The sequence below is a fragment of the Geotrypetes seraphini genome, chromosome 3 (assembly GCF_902459505.1).
Source record: "Geotrypetes seraphini chromosome 3, aGeoSer1.1, whole genome shotgun sequence".
NCBI classification, from domain to species: Eukaryota; Metazoa; Chordata; class Amphibia; order Gymnophiona; family Dermophiidae; genus Geotrypetes; species Geotrypetes seraphini.
Window position 1 is genome coordinate 64,732,949 of NC_047086.1, and position 20,421 is coordinate 64,753,369.

The 20,421-nt window shown below is 43.2% G+C and overlaps 1 protein-coding gene across 2 annotated transcripts in view; it reads right to left on the minus strand.

The window, feature by feature from the left end:
• Positions 1-8,960: 8,960 nt before the first annotated feature.
• Positions 8,961-20,421, minus strand: part of ZNF451 (zinc finger protein 451) — a 173,239-nt gene continuing 161,778 nt past the window's right edge. For both annotated transcript variants that reach the window (XM_033936433.1, XM_033936434.1), the window contains exon 14: positions 8,961-9,209. In XM_033936433.1, coding sequence (XP_033792324.1) covers positions 9,163-9,209 — 47 coding nt within the window. In that variant the 3' untranslated portion in view covers positions 8,961-9,162. The remainder of the gene's footprint in view (positions 9,210-20,421) is intronic.

Here is a 20,421-nt window from a genome sequence, read left to right on the forward strand (position 1 = left end):
TTCATAATTCTTTAAAACATATAAAAGAAAGATTCTTCTCTACCCAGCATTGGAATGCCAGGGACCATCTGTTAATACTTAAGCCATGAGGAATTCATGACAATCCATGACATACACCGCTAAAACCCCGGCCTTTTTTAAGCAGGAAACCTTCAGTATGTTTTATACCAAGAAGATATAATCCAACTAACTGCACTTCATTCATAAATTTTGCTCAAAAATCATTCATCAATAACCATATATCGAACTTGTTCCCTTTTTGAGACAGGTCCAAAGATTGCCAGCTAGATCCTCAGACTTTAATGTTATAGAGAGCAATGCACCTCCGTGCGGTTTCAGTGAGGAAGTCATTAGTATTGAACGCGTTCCACTCAGCTGTTCCGCATTGTGAGGTAACATAAAAGGGGAGTAAACCAAACTGCCACCATCTTGATTCACAGAGATAGCGTGGTCTAGAGGGATGGCGTTTTTTAAAACTATTAGGTAACTTATGACTAGCTAATGCTTTATGGATAAAGCTTTTAGGTTACATGGATTGGGTTTAACATACCATTGTCTTTATATAGGGACCCAGCCTTGAAAAAGCTCTCTTCAGCGAAACTGTTGGCAAAAGGAAGTCCCTAAAACAGAAAGACCACGAACTAAAAGATAAGTTAAATTTAAAAATTAAATCTATATATTTATAAAGTAAACATGGAGTATTAAATGTATTTATAAATTGGATCCGGCTTGAAGACAATGCACATTAAGCTTAACGTTATGAAATTGAATTGAACGTGGGTGGTGCATCTGAGGATCTAGCTGGCAATCTTTGGGGACCTGTCACAAAAAGGGAACAAGTTCGATATATGATTACACCAAGAAGAGACACAAATAACGACAGAAAACAAAATGGAGTCAGATTAAATACAAAATGGAGTCATTAATACCTCTAGCAGTGTGTTATATATTACCTGATTTCCCTATGATCTGGCCTATCCAGAATTCCTGGTAAACCCCCCTAGTGTTTTTCTGTTGTTCTCTAATGTTATTTTCTGGGCCTTTGCCGCAATCCATATTCACTTTGTTAATATTTGTGTACTAACCTTTTCATAAGTTTCTATTGGGCGTGACCTTAACTATCACATATGCTTCTACTAGATTTACCAGAATCACATGAAAGGAGGCATCTCATATGTAGAAAAATCTACAACATACTCCACAAACATGTCTTGCACAATATCCATTCCATTACAGCATTATAGCGCCCCCCTACCAGCCAGCCAGCACCACTACTCAATATCCGTATATACTCAATAGAAGTTGATCCGAATATAGAACAAGGTACCCTTTTTCCCCCCCAAAAAGGTTGACTCGAATATAAGATGTGAGAACTCGGGGCAACCATTCAGTGAGCAAGGATAGCTTGCATCATGCCCAGTGCACCGCTGGGCCACGAGAACTCGAGGCGCCATTTCAGGGAGGGTTCAGCATGGGTCAAGAGCTAGAAAGTTTGCTTCTGCCTGGTATACTGCTGGACACCAGGGATTCAAAAAAGGTACCATGGGGGGAGGCAGGAGGGAGGTAAAACAACAAAAAAATTAGCAGAGTCAGTTGGGAAAGAGCGACGGAAGGGATCCCTCATGTTTTGGCCCCCCCACCAGGCCATACAGCAGGCCCTGGTAGAGGCCTGCAACAGGTCTGGGAGAGAGGCGGCGTGGGCGATGACCCGAATATAAGCACAGACCCCCATTTTTGAGTCATTTTTTTGGCCCCAAAATCTGTTTATATTTGAGTATATACAGAAGTCTGTGAAGAAAATATTATGCATCTTCATACTTTCTAGAACGCTGCTGTTAGTGTTATGTAAAGCGTGGCAACTGCCCATGTAACTCTTTTGCTGATACAATGCCACTGGCTTCCATTGCACTGCAGAATAGAAAGATCAGGCTTAATAATGTAACGTCAAGAACTGATTCAGGTCTTATTGTAAACCACATAGATTCCTTGTAGAGAACTGTGGTATCTAAGACACTATTATATTATATTGTATTGTAATTTAAAATACTCATATTAGTACAAAGCACTTCTTGAGATTGATCCCTCTTATTTGGCCTCACTTATCATCCCTTATATACACCCGATAGAATATTGCACTCACTTTCAGCTTATAGACTGATAGCCTTGTCCACAAAAGTCTAATTTGTCTCTATTGGAAAGAATGCTTTCTTTTGGTTAGATCCAGCACTTTGGAACAGTCTACCTGTGTCATTATGGACAGAACAATCTTTAAAAATGTATGAAGTTATTGAAAACTCATCTTTTTATCTCACATTGTAGATCAGACGGGATTCTGCAGCTGATGTAGATGAGTTTACATGTAATAAAGGTTGGCTGTGTGTTCTCTACATGAATTTTGACCTATGCTTTCCTATTTGAAGATAAAGTTCTTTTCCTCTATATTTTTTTTGTGACTATTATTTATGCTGCATGTAAACTGGCTATACCCACTTAGACTGGGTGGTATATCAAATTTAAATAAACAAAGGAGGTCCAAGACGGTGGCAGCATGGTGCCGATGTCTCCAATGCGATCTCCAGAAGTTCTGAAAAAGTTACTTTTTGAGCCGTGATGCCACACTCGAAGTGCAATGGGAGACTCCGACCCGACCCCTCAGCGGTGAGGATGTCTACCCCAGCACAGCGATCAATATTGGAGGTCACCGCAGTCACCGTGAATCCCTGTTTTGAATTAGGAGGACAGTCTGTGTTATTTTTGGCACAAAGAGAAGCTGAAGGCTTAGACTTAGAGGTTTCCCTCTCCCCTCCTGAAGCTCTTCCTCCACCATGACCTGCTCCACTCATGGACCAGTTCGGGGAGCCCCGGGCAGTTAATCTCGCTAAGGAGACTCCGATCCAAGGGGCTGATACCATCAGAAATCAGCACGAGCAGGGAGATCTGGAAGCTAGCCTGGAGGCAGGCTCTCAGCCAATGAGACCAGAGGTGGTGACTCGACAGAATTTGGGAAGCTCTTGTAAAGCTGAACAAGTTGGTTATTAAGTCTTCCCAGGAGGTCAAAGCTCTTGTGAGTACTGTGATCGGTTTGGGGAAAACTTTAAATAATATAAAAGAAGAGTTTTCCTTGGAATTACAAAATGTCAAAGAAAAGGTGGATGATTTTCAATCTTTAATGACTGAATTGGTTAAAGATAAAAATTTGCTTAATAGGAAAGTTGAATAATCAGAAAAATTATAACAGCAAACTTAATATCTGCTTTTTGAATTTTCCAAAGTATCTGGGAGTAACACATATAGAAATGTTGAAAAGATATTTGTTTGAAGTCCTAAGGTTTTCCCCTAAAAATATTCCGCCTATGAATTGTATATATCATCTACCTTTGAAGAAAAAAATGGGCATAGCACCAGAGGCAGAATTGAGTTCAAGTCCAAGAGAACCTTTAAATATTACTGATTTGCTTGAAACCACACTATCTGATATCCCTGAGAGAGATACTTTATTAGTTTCTTTTGCTTTTGAACAAGATGTTAATGCAATTTTAAGATTATATTTCTGAATCTCTCAAACTTTGTTTCATGGGAAAAAAGTTTGGGTTTTCCCTGATGTCACTAGACAAACACAGGAGCGAAGGAAATTGTTCCTGGCTATAACTGAAACAGTAACCTTGGGTGCAATGTTTCTTTTGGTGTATCCATGCAAATGCATGGTAAAATATCTGGGAGTCAAATATGTTTTTGTTTCACCTGAAGTTACAGGACATTCTGGATTTGAAGAAGTTGGAAGCCGGGAAAGCTTAGCAATCATAGAATAGCTGTTTAATTAAAAGGGACCCCGCTGTTAAGCCTATTCCTTATTATGTTTATTTGAGATTTGAATTTCTCTTCACTCTATTAGGAACCCCCCCCTTATTATGTTTATTTGAGATTTGAATTTCTCCACTCTATTAGGACCCCCCCCCCCCACCATTGATGTGGTCTAAGGAAGAAATATGTTGAGTGCCTTAACTTTGCAAATTGTTTAATCTTGCCATAATTTCTTATGATATTTCTTTCTGGTTTTCTTAAGCAAGAGTTATCCTGTATATTATGTTAAAATTGCAATAAAATATAAATTAATTTTTTTTTTTTTAAATAAAAAAACCCTAAGTATGAAAAGTCAGCATTGCAAGTATTCTTAACATCAGTACATCTCCAGCTGGGGAAAGAGCAAGCTAGACTGCTACATGGATTCCAACACATAGCCTACTTGTTAAAAGAAGGAGAACACATCACCTTATAAAGAATAAGTGGTCTTTTTACTAAGCTAGTGCATGCTTATGACATGTGAAACAGGCACCACCATAGAACATTCTCAGGCATCCCGTGCTTCCCATGCACTAAAAAATATATATATATTTTTTGGTGTGTGGGCTACAGGTGTGCCCTGAACTAATCAGTTAGCACATGGACTTTGGTGCGCACTGACCAATTAGTACAGGATTAGCACGGGAATCCTTACCACCTAGAAAATAGGTGGCGGTGAATACTCATGGCCATGTACTAATTTAAAAATTAGCACACAGTCATTAAGGAAAAAGCAAATTATAGCCATTTTACATCTGCACTAAAAGTGGCCTCAGCATGTGGGAAAACCATGCACTAAAAATAGCGCATGGCTTTGTAAAAGGGCCAAGAGATTGAAAATTATAAACAAATATGCAAAAAAAACCCCCCCCAAAACAAAACCCCCCAAGAAACTAGATTCTGTAAATAGGAATGTTTTTATTCTTTCACTGAGTACAATACAAGAAATGCAAAATTTCAAAACTGACATATTTAGGCCCTCTTTTATCAAGCCACATTATGGGGGCTTTTTATCGCTGGCCGCTGCGTAATTCTATGAACGTCGGAGCTTTTACCGCAGCAGCCAACGATAAAAAATCCAAATGCAGCTTGATAAAATGGGGTCTTAATTCTTTTATCATTTTCTCTTTCCAATTAGGTTGTCCTCGTCTCTTTTACATTTCCCCTTGTTGATTTATCTCCTAAGTCTTTTTCAAGAATCTCATTGCCAATTTGTTTCTTCATGCTCCCTTTTTTCTTCCCTTTCTCTACTCCATCTATCTCTGACATTAATACACTTCTCCCTCCGTATTCGCAGTGGATGCAGGCGGAACATAGTCGCGAATATGGAAAAAGCCTGAATAACTTTTTATATGTTATTCGTGGTTTTTTGTAACAGCCAGCGTTTTTATTAAAACTGCGAATAACTTTTCAGCTGTTATTCGTGGTTTTTGGAAATGGCCACTATTATTACTATTAAAATTCACAATTTTGGTTATGTTAGTGCTTTTGGCAGGCAAGCAGCGATTCACAAAGCTTTTGGCAGCTTTTAGGGTTTTTATCAGGCAAGCAGCGATTCCCAAAGCTTTTAGCAGGCAAGCAGCGATTTTCTGGGTAATAGCGATTTTCTCCATGCATGCAGGGAAGCAGTGTTTTTCTATGTGCATGCTGGGAACCAGCAATTTTTAGGGTGAAAGATTTGAAGCTTCGATTTTGTGGGAGAAAGCATGGAAGCAGAGTGAATGTTGGTAAACATTACATTTTTTTTTTTTACAGTACAGCAAAAAGAAAGGAACTTTAATCATGTTGTAATTGGGGGGGGGGGGGCAGAGCCAGCCTACAAAAAATCGCGAATACCTGAAACCGCGAGTGCCAAAACTGCGAATACAGAGGGAGAAGTGTACTTCAATTTCACCTTTTTTTCTCCTTCTCTCATATCAGCCTTTTTACCTACACAGTTTAATTCCTCCGTCACCCCTCTCCAGTCTCCCTCTCTTCAAGTTTCAAGTTTATTATAAAATTTGATTAATCGCCTATTCCAAATTCTAAGCGATGAACAAATTGATAAAATTACAGAGTTAGGGGAAACAAACATAGCTAACAAAATGACTAAATCTACAAAACATAATAAAATCCAACTTTACAAACCTAATAAAACAAGGAAAGAATAGGAAAGAAATACAATCTGATTAATAAAAAAAGAAAGACAATTAAGGTAAAGAACAATAGGAAGGGGAAGGAGAAAAACTCTCAAAAAATATAAAGATAAAATGAAATTCCTAAGCAATTCATTTAGTCATTGAATGCATCTTTAAAAAGAAAACTCTTGAGTTTGCTTTTAAATTTTTCCAAATTGTTTTCTTCTCTTAAGTAAATTGGAAGGAGATTCCATGTTTGAGGAGCTGTAACGGAAAAGATGGATTGCCGTCGTGTGTTAATAATTTTAAGGGAGGGAATGATTAATAAGTGTTGGTCATTCGACCCCAGTAATCTAGATGAAGTATAAGGAATCAATACTTTATAAGTAAAAGCTGGGGTTTTAGATATCAGAGATTTAGAGGTGAGCAAACAATTTGTACATTATACGATGTGCGACTGGAAGCCACAACCACAACTTATTCCTGCAGTACTGTACACAAAACATGCTAGACAGTCCTTGCTTGACAGAGCTAACTTCCCATCTCTGGAAAAAAATATTTTTATTTTCAGTTTGCTTTCTTAGCTTTTCTCCAATCAGAGGAAAGTTTTATGTTCACTCCCGCCTGGATTTTTATACCCCTATGTGAGATTTGTACCATTTAATCCTAAGAACTAAGGTATTCCTATGCTCCTTTCACTGTCTGCCTAGCCCAGACTCGTTTGTACACTTCTCAGCACAGAAAACATTTGGGGCATCTGCTCCTGCCTGTCCCATGTTGCCTCATGCCAATGCAACTTGTGCCAGTGAAATCCAAGCTTTCTGCTGTGGCACCGGACCTCACTGCTGCATCTGCCATCTGTGCCAAGCCACCTCAAAGCCAATGTTCTTCACCAGAGTCAATCCCACAAACCCTGGAGTGTCTCTCCTCTTACCAACATGGATATATTTCTGAATCAAGGCACTCATGGCTCTACCCCCACATCAGCAATGTTGATCCTGCAGCCCGGGAAACCCTCCTGCACACCAGACAAGCCCCTTGGTGAGCACAAACTCATTTTTTCTTGCTTACTCATATTTATACAGCTCATACAATATTTCAGATACTAGTTAAATTCTCTGAGGCTTTTAGACATCTAATATGACACTGGCCATACAAATTAGGCTTAACCTCATGTAATAAAAAGCTAAGGCTGGCTTTTATCAAGCTGCGCTAGAGATTTTTAGCTGGGCTGGCGAGGTAAATTCTCAGACGCTAAAAATCTCTAGTGTAGCTTGATAGAAGAGGGGGCAAGTTATAACAAATATAAAGATGAATGAATCTAGTCTTTTAATTTTCACCACTTACTGCATTATTTCAGATGCTAACTGGCCTCTGACTAGAGAGTTGCGCGGGGACAGAAATCCCACCCGTCCCCACCAAAGTCCCACCCGTCCCCGCGAGGAATCCCTCCGTCCCCACCCGTCCCTGCGAGGAATCCCCTCCGTCCCCACCCGTCCCCGCGAGGAATCCCCTACGTCCCCGCCTGTCCCTATAAACTACAGAAATAGTTATTTCATTTAATTATGCTACTGAATTAAAGGCTCTGGTAGAAACCCATTTAAAAATAAGCAAAAAGACTTTATTAATTTGGAAATATTAATTGGGAAGAATACATACTTTGTAAACGGGTTTCTACCAGAGCCTCTAATGTTTATAAATTTTTATCAACACAACTAATATACTACTTTATCCTTAAGCAAAAAAAAATAATAATAATAATTTTTTTCCTACCTTTATTGCCTGGTTTCTGCTTTCTTCATGTTCTCATTCAATTCCTTCCATCCACTGCCTCTCTTCTCTCTGTGTCTTCCATTTGCTCTGTTACTGTGCCTCTCCCTTTCTCCCCCCTCCCAAATTGGTCTGGCACCCATCTTTTTCCCTCCGCTCCCCCCATAGTCTGGCACCTCTGTCTTCTTCCCTGCCAGCGTCTTCTTCCCATTCCCTCTTCCCCATTTCCTTTCAGTGTCCTTCTCCCCCACCATCTTTCCCATGTCCTGTCAGGCAGCATCCTTCTCCCCTCTCTGTCTTCCCCATGTCCTTTCAGTGGCATTCTCCACCCCTTTGTCTTCCCCAGTGCTTTCAGGGTCCTTCCCCCCCTTTCTCCCGTTTACCCCATGTCCTTTCAGCGTTCTTTTCCACCCCTTTGTCTTCCCCAGTACTTTCAGCGGCCTTCTCCCCCCTTAAGCGTCTTTTCTTCTCCACTCCACCTTTCCTCCCTCCCTGCCTCCACCTTTGTGGCGCTTTTGCACCCGACCGACAACAGAACAGGCCCGGCCGACAAATCTCCCTGTCCTGTAGCCGCGAATCTAAATTACCTTCTTACAGCAGCTGGAGTAGTGAAGCTGCTGTAAGAGGTAATTTAGATTCGCGGCTACAGGGCAGGGAGATTTGTCGGCCGGGCCTGTTGTCGGTCGATCGGGGGATCTGACCGGCTGTGCACATTCTCCGGGGCGATCCGCCCCCTCCCCCCTCTTTCGTACGCCATTGCCTTCTTCCTACCTGCCCTGCCGCACACAGCCGACCGGAAGTCTTCCTGATGTCAGCGCTGACGTCGGAGGAAGGGAGGGCTTTGCTTAAGCCCTCCCTCCGACGTCAGCGCTGACATCGGGAAGATTTCCGTTCGGATGTGTGCTGCGACAGGGCAGGTAAGGAGAAGGAGACTACCCTCGCGGCTCGACCAACCCCGCTGCGATCCAACCCCGCAGGAACCCCGCGACCCTCGGAGGCGTCCCCACGGGATCCCCGTGACCCAAAGGGGGAACCCGCGGGATCCCCGCGGGTCCCGCGGGATTCCCGTCATCCCCGTTCCCGTGCAGCTCTCTACCTCTGACTTTTTTTTTAACCCAGGAATAAGGATCCTCTGTGCTTCTCCCATGCTTTTCGGAATTTTGTTACTCTGTTCATTGAAAGGTTGTTCTATGTTATCTCTACCCCTTCCCCTTTTTCTGAAGAAACAGTCAATTGTAAATAGTTGTTTAAATATTTTATTTTTATATTACAGTTTCTTTGCACTGTAACACAAATATTCAGAAGCTTAAAAGAACAAAAAAAAATTTAGATGACAAACATAACATGTATAAAGCAACATTTCTAAAGCAAATTTTGTCCACTGAGTTAGAAGGCAATCGACTGTCTGATGCCAAGCATAGATGTGCTCCCTCTTTCACATTTCCTTAAGGCTTCTCTTGATGGCTTCTTGAAACTCTGTATCTGTGTAAACAGATCACAAAACCACCATGAATTATAAATTTCAAAATATTTCTAGAAATGTTACACCATTGAAATACAATTATTTCTGCATGAAACAATAGAAAATTAAAGTAGCATGTATGAGATTAAGAAAAAAATACACCAAAGTATATAAGAACATAAGCAGTGCCTCTGCTGGGTCAGACCAGAGGTCCATCACGCCCAGTAGTCCGCTCACGCGGCGGCCTATATAAACTGAGAAAAAAATTACAAAGTTTTTACAGCAGGACAGCTGTGGGTTAGCTATCCTGCAAATAGCATGACTACAAAGGATGATTAAACAACCTATCTAGAGGAAGGTAATCAAGCAAAATGCTGTAAATTAATGAAATACAAAACAGAACTTGTAAACTTGTATGAGAAAAAAAAATTATGATTGGAGGTTGTCACCAAAATACAGCTTTTCTTTTTTTGGACGGGGTGGTGGCGGGGTGTTGTTTAAAGACAGGCATGCAACTCTGTCTGGATCTGGAGGACTACATGCCTTGTTGAATTTTGTTTTTAGACTAATATATGCAAATCTGGGTAGAGCCAGCTCTCCAATTATTTTTTTTTTTGGGAGGGGGGATATACAAGTGGACTGGAGGGGAATACATTCTTCTACTCCGAAACCAGGATTTGCCAAGCATGCTCAGTTCTTCCACAAACTGAGCATGTGCAAGAAGTTCTGGTGTTGGCAGAAGTAGCGCAAGGAGGGAGTGGTTCGCACACTGAGTTTCTTTTGCTGGTGGGGCTTTGACTTCTGAGGGAGCTGTATATGCTAGGAGGGGAGAGGGACCTTGGGGTGAGAGTATCTGAGGATCTTAAGGCAACAAAACAGTGGCTGTAGCCAGAAAGATGCTAGGCTATATAGAGAGAGGCATAAGAAAGGAGGTGTTGATGCCCCTGTACAACTCGTTGCTGAGGCCCCACTTGGGAGAATTGTGTTTAGTTTTGGATGTTATCTGGCTAAGGATACAAGAAAGATCTGAAGTGGTCTAGAGGAAGGCAATGAAAATGGAATGGAGCTTTTGCCAAAAGACATACAAGAAGAGACTGGAAGACCTGAATATACAGTATATATACTCTAGAAGAGAGGAAGGACGGGAGATATGATGCAGACATTTAAATACTTGCAAGGTATTACTGTATTTTTTGCTCTATAAGATGCACTTTTTTCCCCCCAAAAAGTGGGTGGAAATAAGGGTGCTTCTTATGGAGCGAATACCCCCCCCCTTCATTTCAGCCTCCTGCCCTTCCATCCGGCTTTCTCCCCAGGCAGCGGCAGAGTTGGAGCGGCAAGAAGGCGGCGCGAGTTTTTCGCTTACTGCCTTGCCGCTCTGTGAATGGTGGTCCAGCGCTGTAGGGCAGGAGCTTTCAGCCTCCTGCCCTTCTCTCCTGCTTTCTCTCCCCAAGCGGCAGCGGAAGAGCGGCAAGCAGGCAGGTGCAAATTTCTTGCTTCCTGCCTTGTCCCGTGCCGCTCTGTGAGTAAGTGAACTCGTGCAGGGTACCAGGCATGTGAAGTGACGCTGCCTCCTTACCTCCATCCTCAAACTGCTCCTTAAAATACTGGGCTGGCTCCACGCGTCCCGCTGCCACCAGTATGGCCACAATTAACCACTTCAAACTGCAGACGAGCTGTCAATCCACGACATCACCATCGCCTTGGCCAGGGGCTCTGAGCCAGAGCATGGCAGTTTTGAAAGAGGAGCAGGATTCTTTCTAAGCGGAAGCACCAGCCATTAAAAGCGCGGCGCAGCTCCTGGTGCTGACCCCCCGACTCGAGCCTCCAACAAATGGCTGCTTCCCATTGGATTTGGCTGCTGGCAGGTCTCGCGTAGAGCAGCCAATGGGTGCCGACCACGCGTTAGGTAGCACCAGAGGGGGAGTCAGGAGAGGTGAGCATCAGAGGGTGAAGGTAGAAGGAGGAGAGAATCGGAGAAGAGAGACATGGCAGGAGGAGGAGAGAAACAGAGAAAGAAAGGACAAAGAGAAGGGGATGGTGAAGGAGGAGGAGAACAGAAGAAAAGGAGGAGTATTAGAGAAGGAGAGGAGAGAGCAGTTTGCCTACCTGAGAAACTCCCTAACCCCTTACTTGTTCTGTTTCTCCGTTGATTAGTTTGTAAGCTCTACTGAGCAGGGGCTGTCTCTTGCATTTTTTAAAATGTACAGCGCTGCATATGTCTAGCAGCGCTATAGAAATGATAAGTAGTAGTAGAAAGAGATCAGAGATAAGAGGGACAGCAAGAAGGAGCGCATCAGAGAGCAGAAGGAGAACAAGAAGGAGGACAACATCAGAGAGGAAGGGGAGAGAGAGATCAGGAAGGAAAGCATACAGGCAGATAGAGAACTGGGAGAGCCATTCACAGAGCGGCGTGGGACAAGGCAGGAAGCGAGAAACTCGCACCTGCCTGCTTGCTGCTCTGCCGCTGCCACTCAGAGAGAGAAAGCAGGAGAGAAGGGCAGGAGGCTGAAAGCTCCTGCTCTACAGAACTGGACCGCCGGAGGAGTTAAGGTAAGGGGGGTATCCTGCCTACCTCCGGGTGGGGGGCCCTGCCTGCCTGCTTGCTTCAGGTTGGGGGGCCCTGCCTGTCACTAGGTCGCTAGGCCTGCCTGACTGCCACTAGGCCTGCCTGCCCTGTCCTAGCAGTAGACCACCAGAGGGGGGTCAGGGTGCAGAGCCTGGCAGGGAGTATTTTGATTCAGAATGTTTTTCTCCTCTAATGCGTCTTATGGAGTGAAAAATACGGTAAGCTAGAATAAAATATTTTCCCGAGAAGGGAAAATGAAAAAACTAGAGAGCTTGAATTGAGGTTATGGGGTGGTAAACTTAGGAGTAATGTCAGTAAATTTTTTTTTTAAGGAAAAGGTAGTTGATATCTGAAATGCCCTCCTGAGAGAGATGGTGGAGATGAAAACAATGATGGAATAAAAAAATAAAAATAAAAAAAGGAGTGTGTGAACACAAAGGATCTTTAATTAGAAAATGAATGGTATAAAATGAAGAACTAAGGCTGGTACTGGGGCAGACTTCCACAGTCAATATCCCATATACGGCAAATCGGTTTAAGATGGGCTGGGGATGGGCTTTCCTGTCCCTAAGAGCGTTCTTATGAAATACTTATAATCTTTAGACCAATTCAAAATATGAAGAACCGTGATCTTCACTGTCAGAAAAGTTGTCTAAACACTGTTTTTAAAATTTATTTATTCAATTTTCTATACTGTTCTCCCAGGAGAGCTCAGAACAGTTTACATGAGCTTATTCAGGTACTCAAGCATTTTCCCTGTCTGTCCTGGTGGGCTCACAATCTATCTAATGTACCTAGGGAAATGGGGGGGATTAAGTGACTTGCCCAGGGTCAGAAGGAGCAGCTTGGGTTTGAACCCACAACTCCAGGGTGCTGAGGCTGTAGCTTTAACCACTGCGCCACACTCTCCCTTGTTAAAGCAGGAAAAAAAGCATCAGATCCCGTTATGCTGCAAGTACAAGTCTGAAGAAATACACTAGAGAGGGAAGACTTCCGGTCGGCTATGTGTGCTGCTGCAGGGAAGACAGGAAATAGAAGACAAGCCTCGCAGCTCGAGCTCCATTTGGATGAGAAAGTTGCTGGCAGATGAGAGCTAGACACAAACGTGGGAGGCAAATGCAGGACACAGAAAGGGTCGAATGTGGGAGGCAAATGAGGGACAGAAGGAGGTCGAACATGGGAGGCAAACACGGAACACTAAAAGGGGGAGAGAGTGCATTTTTAGACACAAGGCATGAACTTGGGAGAGAGGATGGAGGAAAAGAGATGCTGAGGTGGGGGAGGGAGTGCGTTTTTGGACACAAGGCATGAACTTGGGAGAGAGGAAGGAGGAAGGGAGGGAAAGAGATGCTGAGGTGGGGGAGGGAATGCGTTTATGGACACAGAAGGCATGAACTTGGGAGGGAAAGAGATGCTGAGGTGGGGGAGGAAATAGAAAGGGCGAATTGGGCATGGGTGTGTCAGTGAGAAGGAAAGAGATGGCTGTGTACATGGGGAATGGAAGAAAGCTGAATTTTTAGTCATAGAGAGAGAGTGAGGTACAGATGAGAGGGAGAAATATTGTGGTGGAAAGTGAACAGTGGACAGATTGAAATGGATGCAAGAGGGAAGAATGTTGAACATAGTGGTGAAGGGAATGGAGGGAGAGATGTGGCATGGTGCTGGAGAGGGGTGATAGAAGGAGAAATGTTGGGCATGGGGCTGGTGGGCAGGGGCGAAAGATGAGAAAGGGATAAATGCTGGATCATGGTAGGAGGAACCAATGGACAGCAACAGAAGAATTTACAGAAGATGGGAAAGCGGAAAAAAGAAACTAGGACCAACTTTATGGAAAAATAAGTCTCCAGACAACAAAGGTAAAAAACAGAATTTATTGACTAAAATATGTTAGTTTTGGGAAATGTATATAGCAGATGTCTTTGTATTGTGTTCAAAAGAAAAGGAAATGCATTTCTGGTTTTATTTCTACAGTGTTGAAGTACTTGCTGACCCTTGCTGTGACTGGTGGGGATCCCCATGCACCACCAGCAGAGGACCTCCTCTAGAGACGGCCAGAACTCCCCTCCACCAAACACAGCAGTCGCTGGCAACATCCATGAGCCACTGAGGTGCCAGCATCTGTGACTCAGGGACACTACTGCTGCCCGCCAAGCTTGGCAAAAGGGACCCCTGGCCAACTGCCAAGGAAGTCCTCAGCTGAAAGCTTGGGGGTTCTCATCAGCTGAGTATTTATATTTTATATTTACATTAGAGGCTCCAGTAGAAACCCATTTACAAAGTATGTATTCTTCCCAATTAATATTTCCAAATTAATAAAGTGTCTTTGCTTATTTGTAAATGGGTCTCTACCAGAGCCTTTAATTCAGTAGCATAATTAAATGGAAAAACTATTTCAGAAGTTTCTAGGGGCGGGCGGGGACGGAGGGGATTCCTTGCGGGGACAAAGGGATTCCCTGCAGGGAATGGTGGGGACGGGTGGGATTTTGGCGGGGACAGTTGGGGACAGGTGGGATTTCTGTCCCCACGCAACTCTCTAATTTAGAGTCCCTCTCTTCCTTTGAAGGTACAGTGCAGAAAAACTAATGGGAGCGTGATCTGACCAGGTTCTACTGGCAATAGACAAATGTCCACAAATGGAAGGAGATCCTTACCCAAAAGCCATAAATCTATTCTAGAGTAGGTGGCATAGGGTTCAGAATAGTAAGTATAGTTCCTATCTAAGGGATGTTGGAACCAACTAGATCCCATGCTTCTAGAAACCAAAACAGTTGTTTCCTATCTCTCCTACCATAAGAGACAGTTCAAGAGGAATTATCCCACTCAGTATTAAGGGTTAAATTAAAATTCCCCCCCCCCCCCCCCCACTATCAATGTCCCTTCCGCCCAAGCTCGGAGAAGGTCACTAAGTTTCTGGGAAAAGGCACCCTGTTCAGAATTGGGGGCATACAGGTTCAAAAAGTTATATAATTTCCTTCCCAAGTGCACTTTTAACAGAGGATATTGACCCTCCTTGCCCCACACTATATCCTCTACTTCATGGGAAAGAGTTAACAAAAAGTATGGCCACCCCGTTTGTTTTAGACCTAACCCTGTTGGTGGCAAAATAAATTTGCGAGTATTTCTTGTGAGCAAAATATTTTTCACAATTTGGGAGCAAGTGAGTCTCTTGAACAAAACCAACTGATAATCGGGTCCTCTCTTCTTCTTTGAAAGAGACTTGGCACTTCCTGGGGGAAGATAAATAAAGATAAACAAGTTTGAAAATGTGAGGATATATCTCAAGTCGGGTACAATCCACTTTTTTCCCCAGAGCCTTCCACCATCCAATCCAATACAGACGCCCCCACCGCAGCCTGTAGCACACTTCTACACTCACACTCGTCAGCCACACATTGAACCCATCCACACACCCAACCCATCCCCCCTGCTGTTCACCCTCCCTCCACCCAATTTCCCAACTCCAGAGAAAACATGGCCACTAAAAAATAGGGCCAGACTTCAGGTTGAGTCACAAAGATATTTCCAAAAGCAAAGAAAAAAGTTCAATCCAACTCTTAAGAGAGCAAAAGACTCAAGATGACCCATCAGAATCTTCCAGTGATCCAGCTTGCTGCTCTGGATGGCACTATAAGCGTCGCTTCTGATCCATATGGTGCCAATGTTGGCCCGAAGGCCTCGCAGATTAAGGCCCGGTTGGCCATAACACTGTCTTCTCCTCCTCACTAGACCATAGTTTGGCACAAACAAATAATTATTGCGCCTCCTATGCGAGGACACCCGATGTAGTTTATTGTCCACCACAAAGGATAATCCGAAAGGATAGTGCCACTTATAACAAATATTGTGATCTTTGAGACAGTGGGTGACTCCTTGGCACTCCCTCCATAGGTGCAGGGTGATAGAAGAAATATCTGCAAACAATTGAACCTTGGCTCCCTCCACTGTAATATGTCAAATCTTCCGGGCGGCTTGCAAAATCTGTTTTTTCTATGGAAATCTAAGAAAGCAAGCTACTATATCCTAAGGTCTCCCAGCTTGTTGGAGCCCCAGAACCCTATGGACTCACTCAAATTCCAGTCCATCTCTGGATCTACAGCTTTCAAAAACTAATGACAAACTGACTGCAAGAGTGCGGCCATATCTCGCTCCGCCATGTGTTCCAGCACCCCTCGTGCCTGTAGATTGTTGCGGTGTGCTCTATTTTCACTGTCTTCAATTTTCAATACCAAGTCCTCAGTTGTAGCATCTAGCTGTTCGCAATGTTTCTGCAAGCTAGCAGTTTCCTGATCATGAGAGAAAACTTGCTCTTCAAAATCATTCAATTGCTGGCCCATCTTTTTATGCAGGCGTTCAATGTTTTCTTTAAGCTCACTTTTAAGCACAGTCAAAGAGGCCTTAATGTCCAACATCCAGTGATGGAGATAGTCTTTACTAGCCAAAGTGACTTCCAATTCTGATGGTAAGCAAGCATCGGCCAGCATAGTATTTCAGCTGATCTGATCGCCTTCCTCCAAGCCCGCTGCCATATTGTCAACTTCTGGCTCAGAAGACCCACCTGTGCGAAAAGCAAACTCTTGTAAGTGTGGATGTGATTTTTTGCCTGCCATAATCTCCACTATGTTTTAGAATTCTATCTGCTATCAAGTGGAATGTTTTTCACGGTAAGAAAGCAAATAATACCTAATCACACAAGAGTCAGCCAGAGCTCGATATCTACCTGACCACTCTCTCAGCGACGTCACCGGAACTAGGAATAGATATTTTTCTGTTTCCAAAATGGTTATTTGCTACTGGATTTTGTTGGTGTTCCGTAAAATGTCCAAACTTGGATTTGGATGACATATCAAAAATGCCCCTTGTACTGTATTAAAATTATGAGGTCTGCATAGAAAAAAAAAAATTGCCCAGATCCTAGGATAAGTATTGTCAAGTGGCTTAAGAAAATAGTAAATAATAATGATGTAAGGACAGTACCTTGTGGTACTCTACAAGCTAACTGGAGAGTTGTTGAGGAAGAAGGAAAGTACCCAATTTCTCTTTCTGAATGTGCACCGTCATGCAATATTCATTGTTGCTATTATAGTAAGTTGAACTTAATGTTTAAATTTTCCAATAAGCAAACTATTCACTATTACGTGTTAAGTATATAAAACAATTTGAAAACATCTATGTTAATTGGCACATGCCATTATAACAAAGGATGGCAGAATTCCAGTTGCTTTAAAAATCCTTTTTTAAATATTGGTAACTCAGCCATATCGGCAACAAGTCATTTAAGCACATACCTATAATAGGAAAAAAATGCCCCCAACTAGTGTGTAAGAAGTTACTAGCTGAAATAAATAAATAAGACATCTGTGACTTTTACTAGAAACACTAGTAAGAAAGGATACAGAAAGTTATGTTCCATACCTGTTCTTAGTAACAGGGGGAAGATACATGCCATATTAAATCACTTATTTAGTAAAAAGAGAGAAATTTAAAAGAGCACAATAGATAAAAATATAGACATAGAATTGTAAACTGAAATCTCTCAATGTGTGTTTTCCAGGGAAAAAAAAATCAATAATAAATAAATACCATCCATGAAGACAGGAAAACAGTAAATACAAAAAATACAGGAATACAAAAAAAGGTGTAAGCTAAAGATGATTTGGAAAGACAAAAGCAAACCAGCTTGCTAATAAATGCCAAGTAACTGTGGCACAATAGTAGCTCCAATTAGTTGTTTGTGACTTGGCATTTGCATAAAGGGGACCACCTTTATCTTTAAAGCCAAACAAACAAAAATCTCTTTCAACAATGCTTAGGCTTGAAAAATTGAGTCTCTGTCCTGAACTTATCGTGTTGGGATGATCTGCATTAAATATTTGTGCCACAGGAATGAAATGAAAAGGGAACTCAAATGCAGTAAGCTTTTAGAGCATACTGTTCAGGGATGCTAAACAGCTGGCAAGCATTCTTGGCCCATTCACACACTAATTAGACATCTTGCCTCTAACAGTGTTCGTGCAAGAACTGTAAAGCAATGCAAAACTACCTGAATTTAATGAGAAATTGGTTTACAAAGTATTTGTCAGTTTTAACTAGGACTGTACATTAATTGCAATTCATGAAGACACATTAAATTGGTCAAGGTGGGGAGGTGGTACTGCAGCAGTCTAATTCCTTTTGACTCTATGCAATACTTGCATAAACGCAGCCTGTTCACCTATAGCAGAGGTCTGGCAGAAACAGCTTCTTTGCACTACCTTGTTGTAGAGCAGGGGTGTCAAAGTCCCTCTTCGAGGGCCGCAATCCAATCGGGTTTTCAGGATTTCCCCAATAAATATGTATGAGATCTATTTGCATGCACTGCTTTCATTGTATGCTAATAGATCTCATGCATATTCATTGGGGAAATCCTAAAAACCCGACTGGATTGCGGCCCTCGAGGAGGGACTTTGACACCCCTGTTATAGAGGAATAACTTCAAGAAGTTAGAAGATAATTTAATCTGCATACCTTTCCAACCTATGGTCTTTCTGCAAAGATCACCAACAGTAGTGGCAATTGGTACCAAAATATGACATCTAAATCTATAGCTATCCACTGGAAATGGATCAGGAGCATCAATTCATTGCATACAGGCTATCTTCACAAATATCAAAACAATGGAACCTTGGTTTATGAGCATAATTTGTTCCAGAAGCATGCTCGTAAACCAATTTACTCGTATATCAAAGCGCGTTTCCCCATAGGATGTAAGGGAAACTCGCTTGATTCGTTTCACCTCCTTCCCCACTTCCCATGGCCACCGGCGCTGCTCTACCTTACTCCCCTCCCATCGAGGCCACCGGAGCTGCTCCACCCACCCACCCCGGCATCCCTCCCCCCAGCGCAATCTGGCCCCCACCCACCCAAACACATTCTCTTACTCCTATCTGGCACCGGCACCAGTACCAACGCACAGGACATGCTGGTGCAGGTGCCCGAAGATCTTCCCTCTTCCTTGTGCTGGGCCTTGAGCATCTGTGCATGCTCAAGGCCTTCTAGTTCTTGGCTTTAGGTCTAAATGCTATATTTCTTATTTCTGCAAGTGTTCAGTACTATACAGTGGTACCTCGGAATCCGAGCGCCCCAGAACTTGAACAACTGTAGCAGAACGAGACTTAGGGGTAATCATCAGTGAGGACATGAAGACTGCTACTCAGGTGGAGAAAGCTTCATCTAAAGCCAGACAAATCATAGGTTGCATACGCAGGAGTTTCGTTAGCCGTAAGCCCGAAGTCATAATGCCATTGTATAGGTCCATGGTGAGACCCCATCTGTGTACAATTCTGGAGACCACATTACCGCAAAGATGTGCTGAGACTTGAATCGGTCCAGCGAATGGCCACACGGATGGTCACAGGGCTCAGGGATCTCCTGTATGAGGAACGGCTGAATAAATTGCAGCTCTACTCCCTGGAGGAACGCAGGGAGAGGGGGGACATGATCGAAACATTCAAATACCTCACGTGCCGTATCGAGGTGGGGGAGGATATCTTCTTCTTCAAGGAACCCACGTCAACACGAGGGCATCCATGGAAAATCAGGGGAGGGACATTGCATGGCGACACCAGGAAATACTTCTTCACCGAGAGGGTGGTGGATCGATGGAATGGTCTTCCGATACAGGTGATTGAGGCCAGCAGTGTGCCTGATTTTAAAGCTAAATGGGATCGAATGGTGGGTTCTCTTCGCAAAGGAAGGTAGGGGAGGGTCATTGGTGTGGGCAGACTTGATGGGCCTTGGCCCTTATCTGTCGTCACTTTCTATGTTTCTATGTTTCTAACTTGGAATCTAAACTTTTTTTTTTTTTTTTTTTTAGTAAATTTTGTCTTGGAATCCGAAAGCTGCTTTGGAATCCGAACTTGTGAGAGAACCCAGAATACAGTAGAGGAGCGAGAACTGGCAGATTTCGGTACTTCCTTTCTGCGAAACTCCTCAGTAGCTCCCGATTGCCTGTACACATGGGGAAAAGCCATCTCCTCTGTGCTGTTTTGCGGGCGGCGAAGGAGAAATGAAAAGTGGCAGATGCTAGTTCGCCGATAATAGTTGCCCCCTCTGATCTCCTGTGTAAGCCATGCTGCCGGAGAAGTGGGGAAGCTAAAAGTTTTGTGGGGGGTGGGGTGGAGAGGGAGACTGGAACTGCTGGGGCTGGGGCCCTCCTTGCAGCTGACAATCGGGCTCTTCCAGCCCCTTCTCGCCATGCCTTCTCCTCCTGTCTCCAGAAACCCCCCCAGATGCCCCGGCAATCTCTAACCCCCACCCCCTCCATTCTCCCTGTTTGTTTTGAAGCACTTCCGATGTCCGATCTTTATTTTTTTTGGCTGTACCTTTATTCCACCTCTCGGGCTGAAAATCTGTCAAATTGCTTGGAGGGGAGGTTTCTTATTTTTCTTCCTTTTTTACATTGCAAGGTTTTCCTATTCTGTTTCATTTCTGCCCTTCCCCATCTGAGAGAGCAAAACACAATAAAAAATAGGAGGCACTTGCCTTTAAAGGGCTGCTCTAGAAACTTCTAGCTGCGTGGGGGATGGCTTGCATGTAAAAGTAGCAAAATCTCATGGCTAGACTGTAAAAAAATTAATCTAATATAATAAAATGCTAGGCCGCGCATGCGCACTAAAAAAAACGTG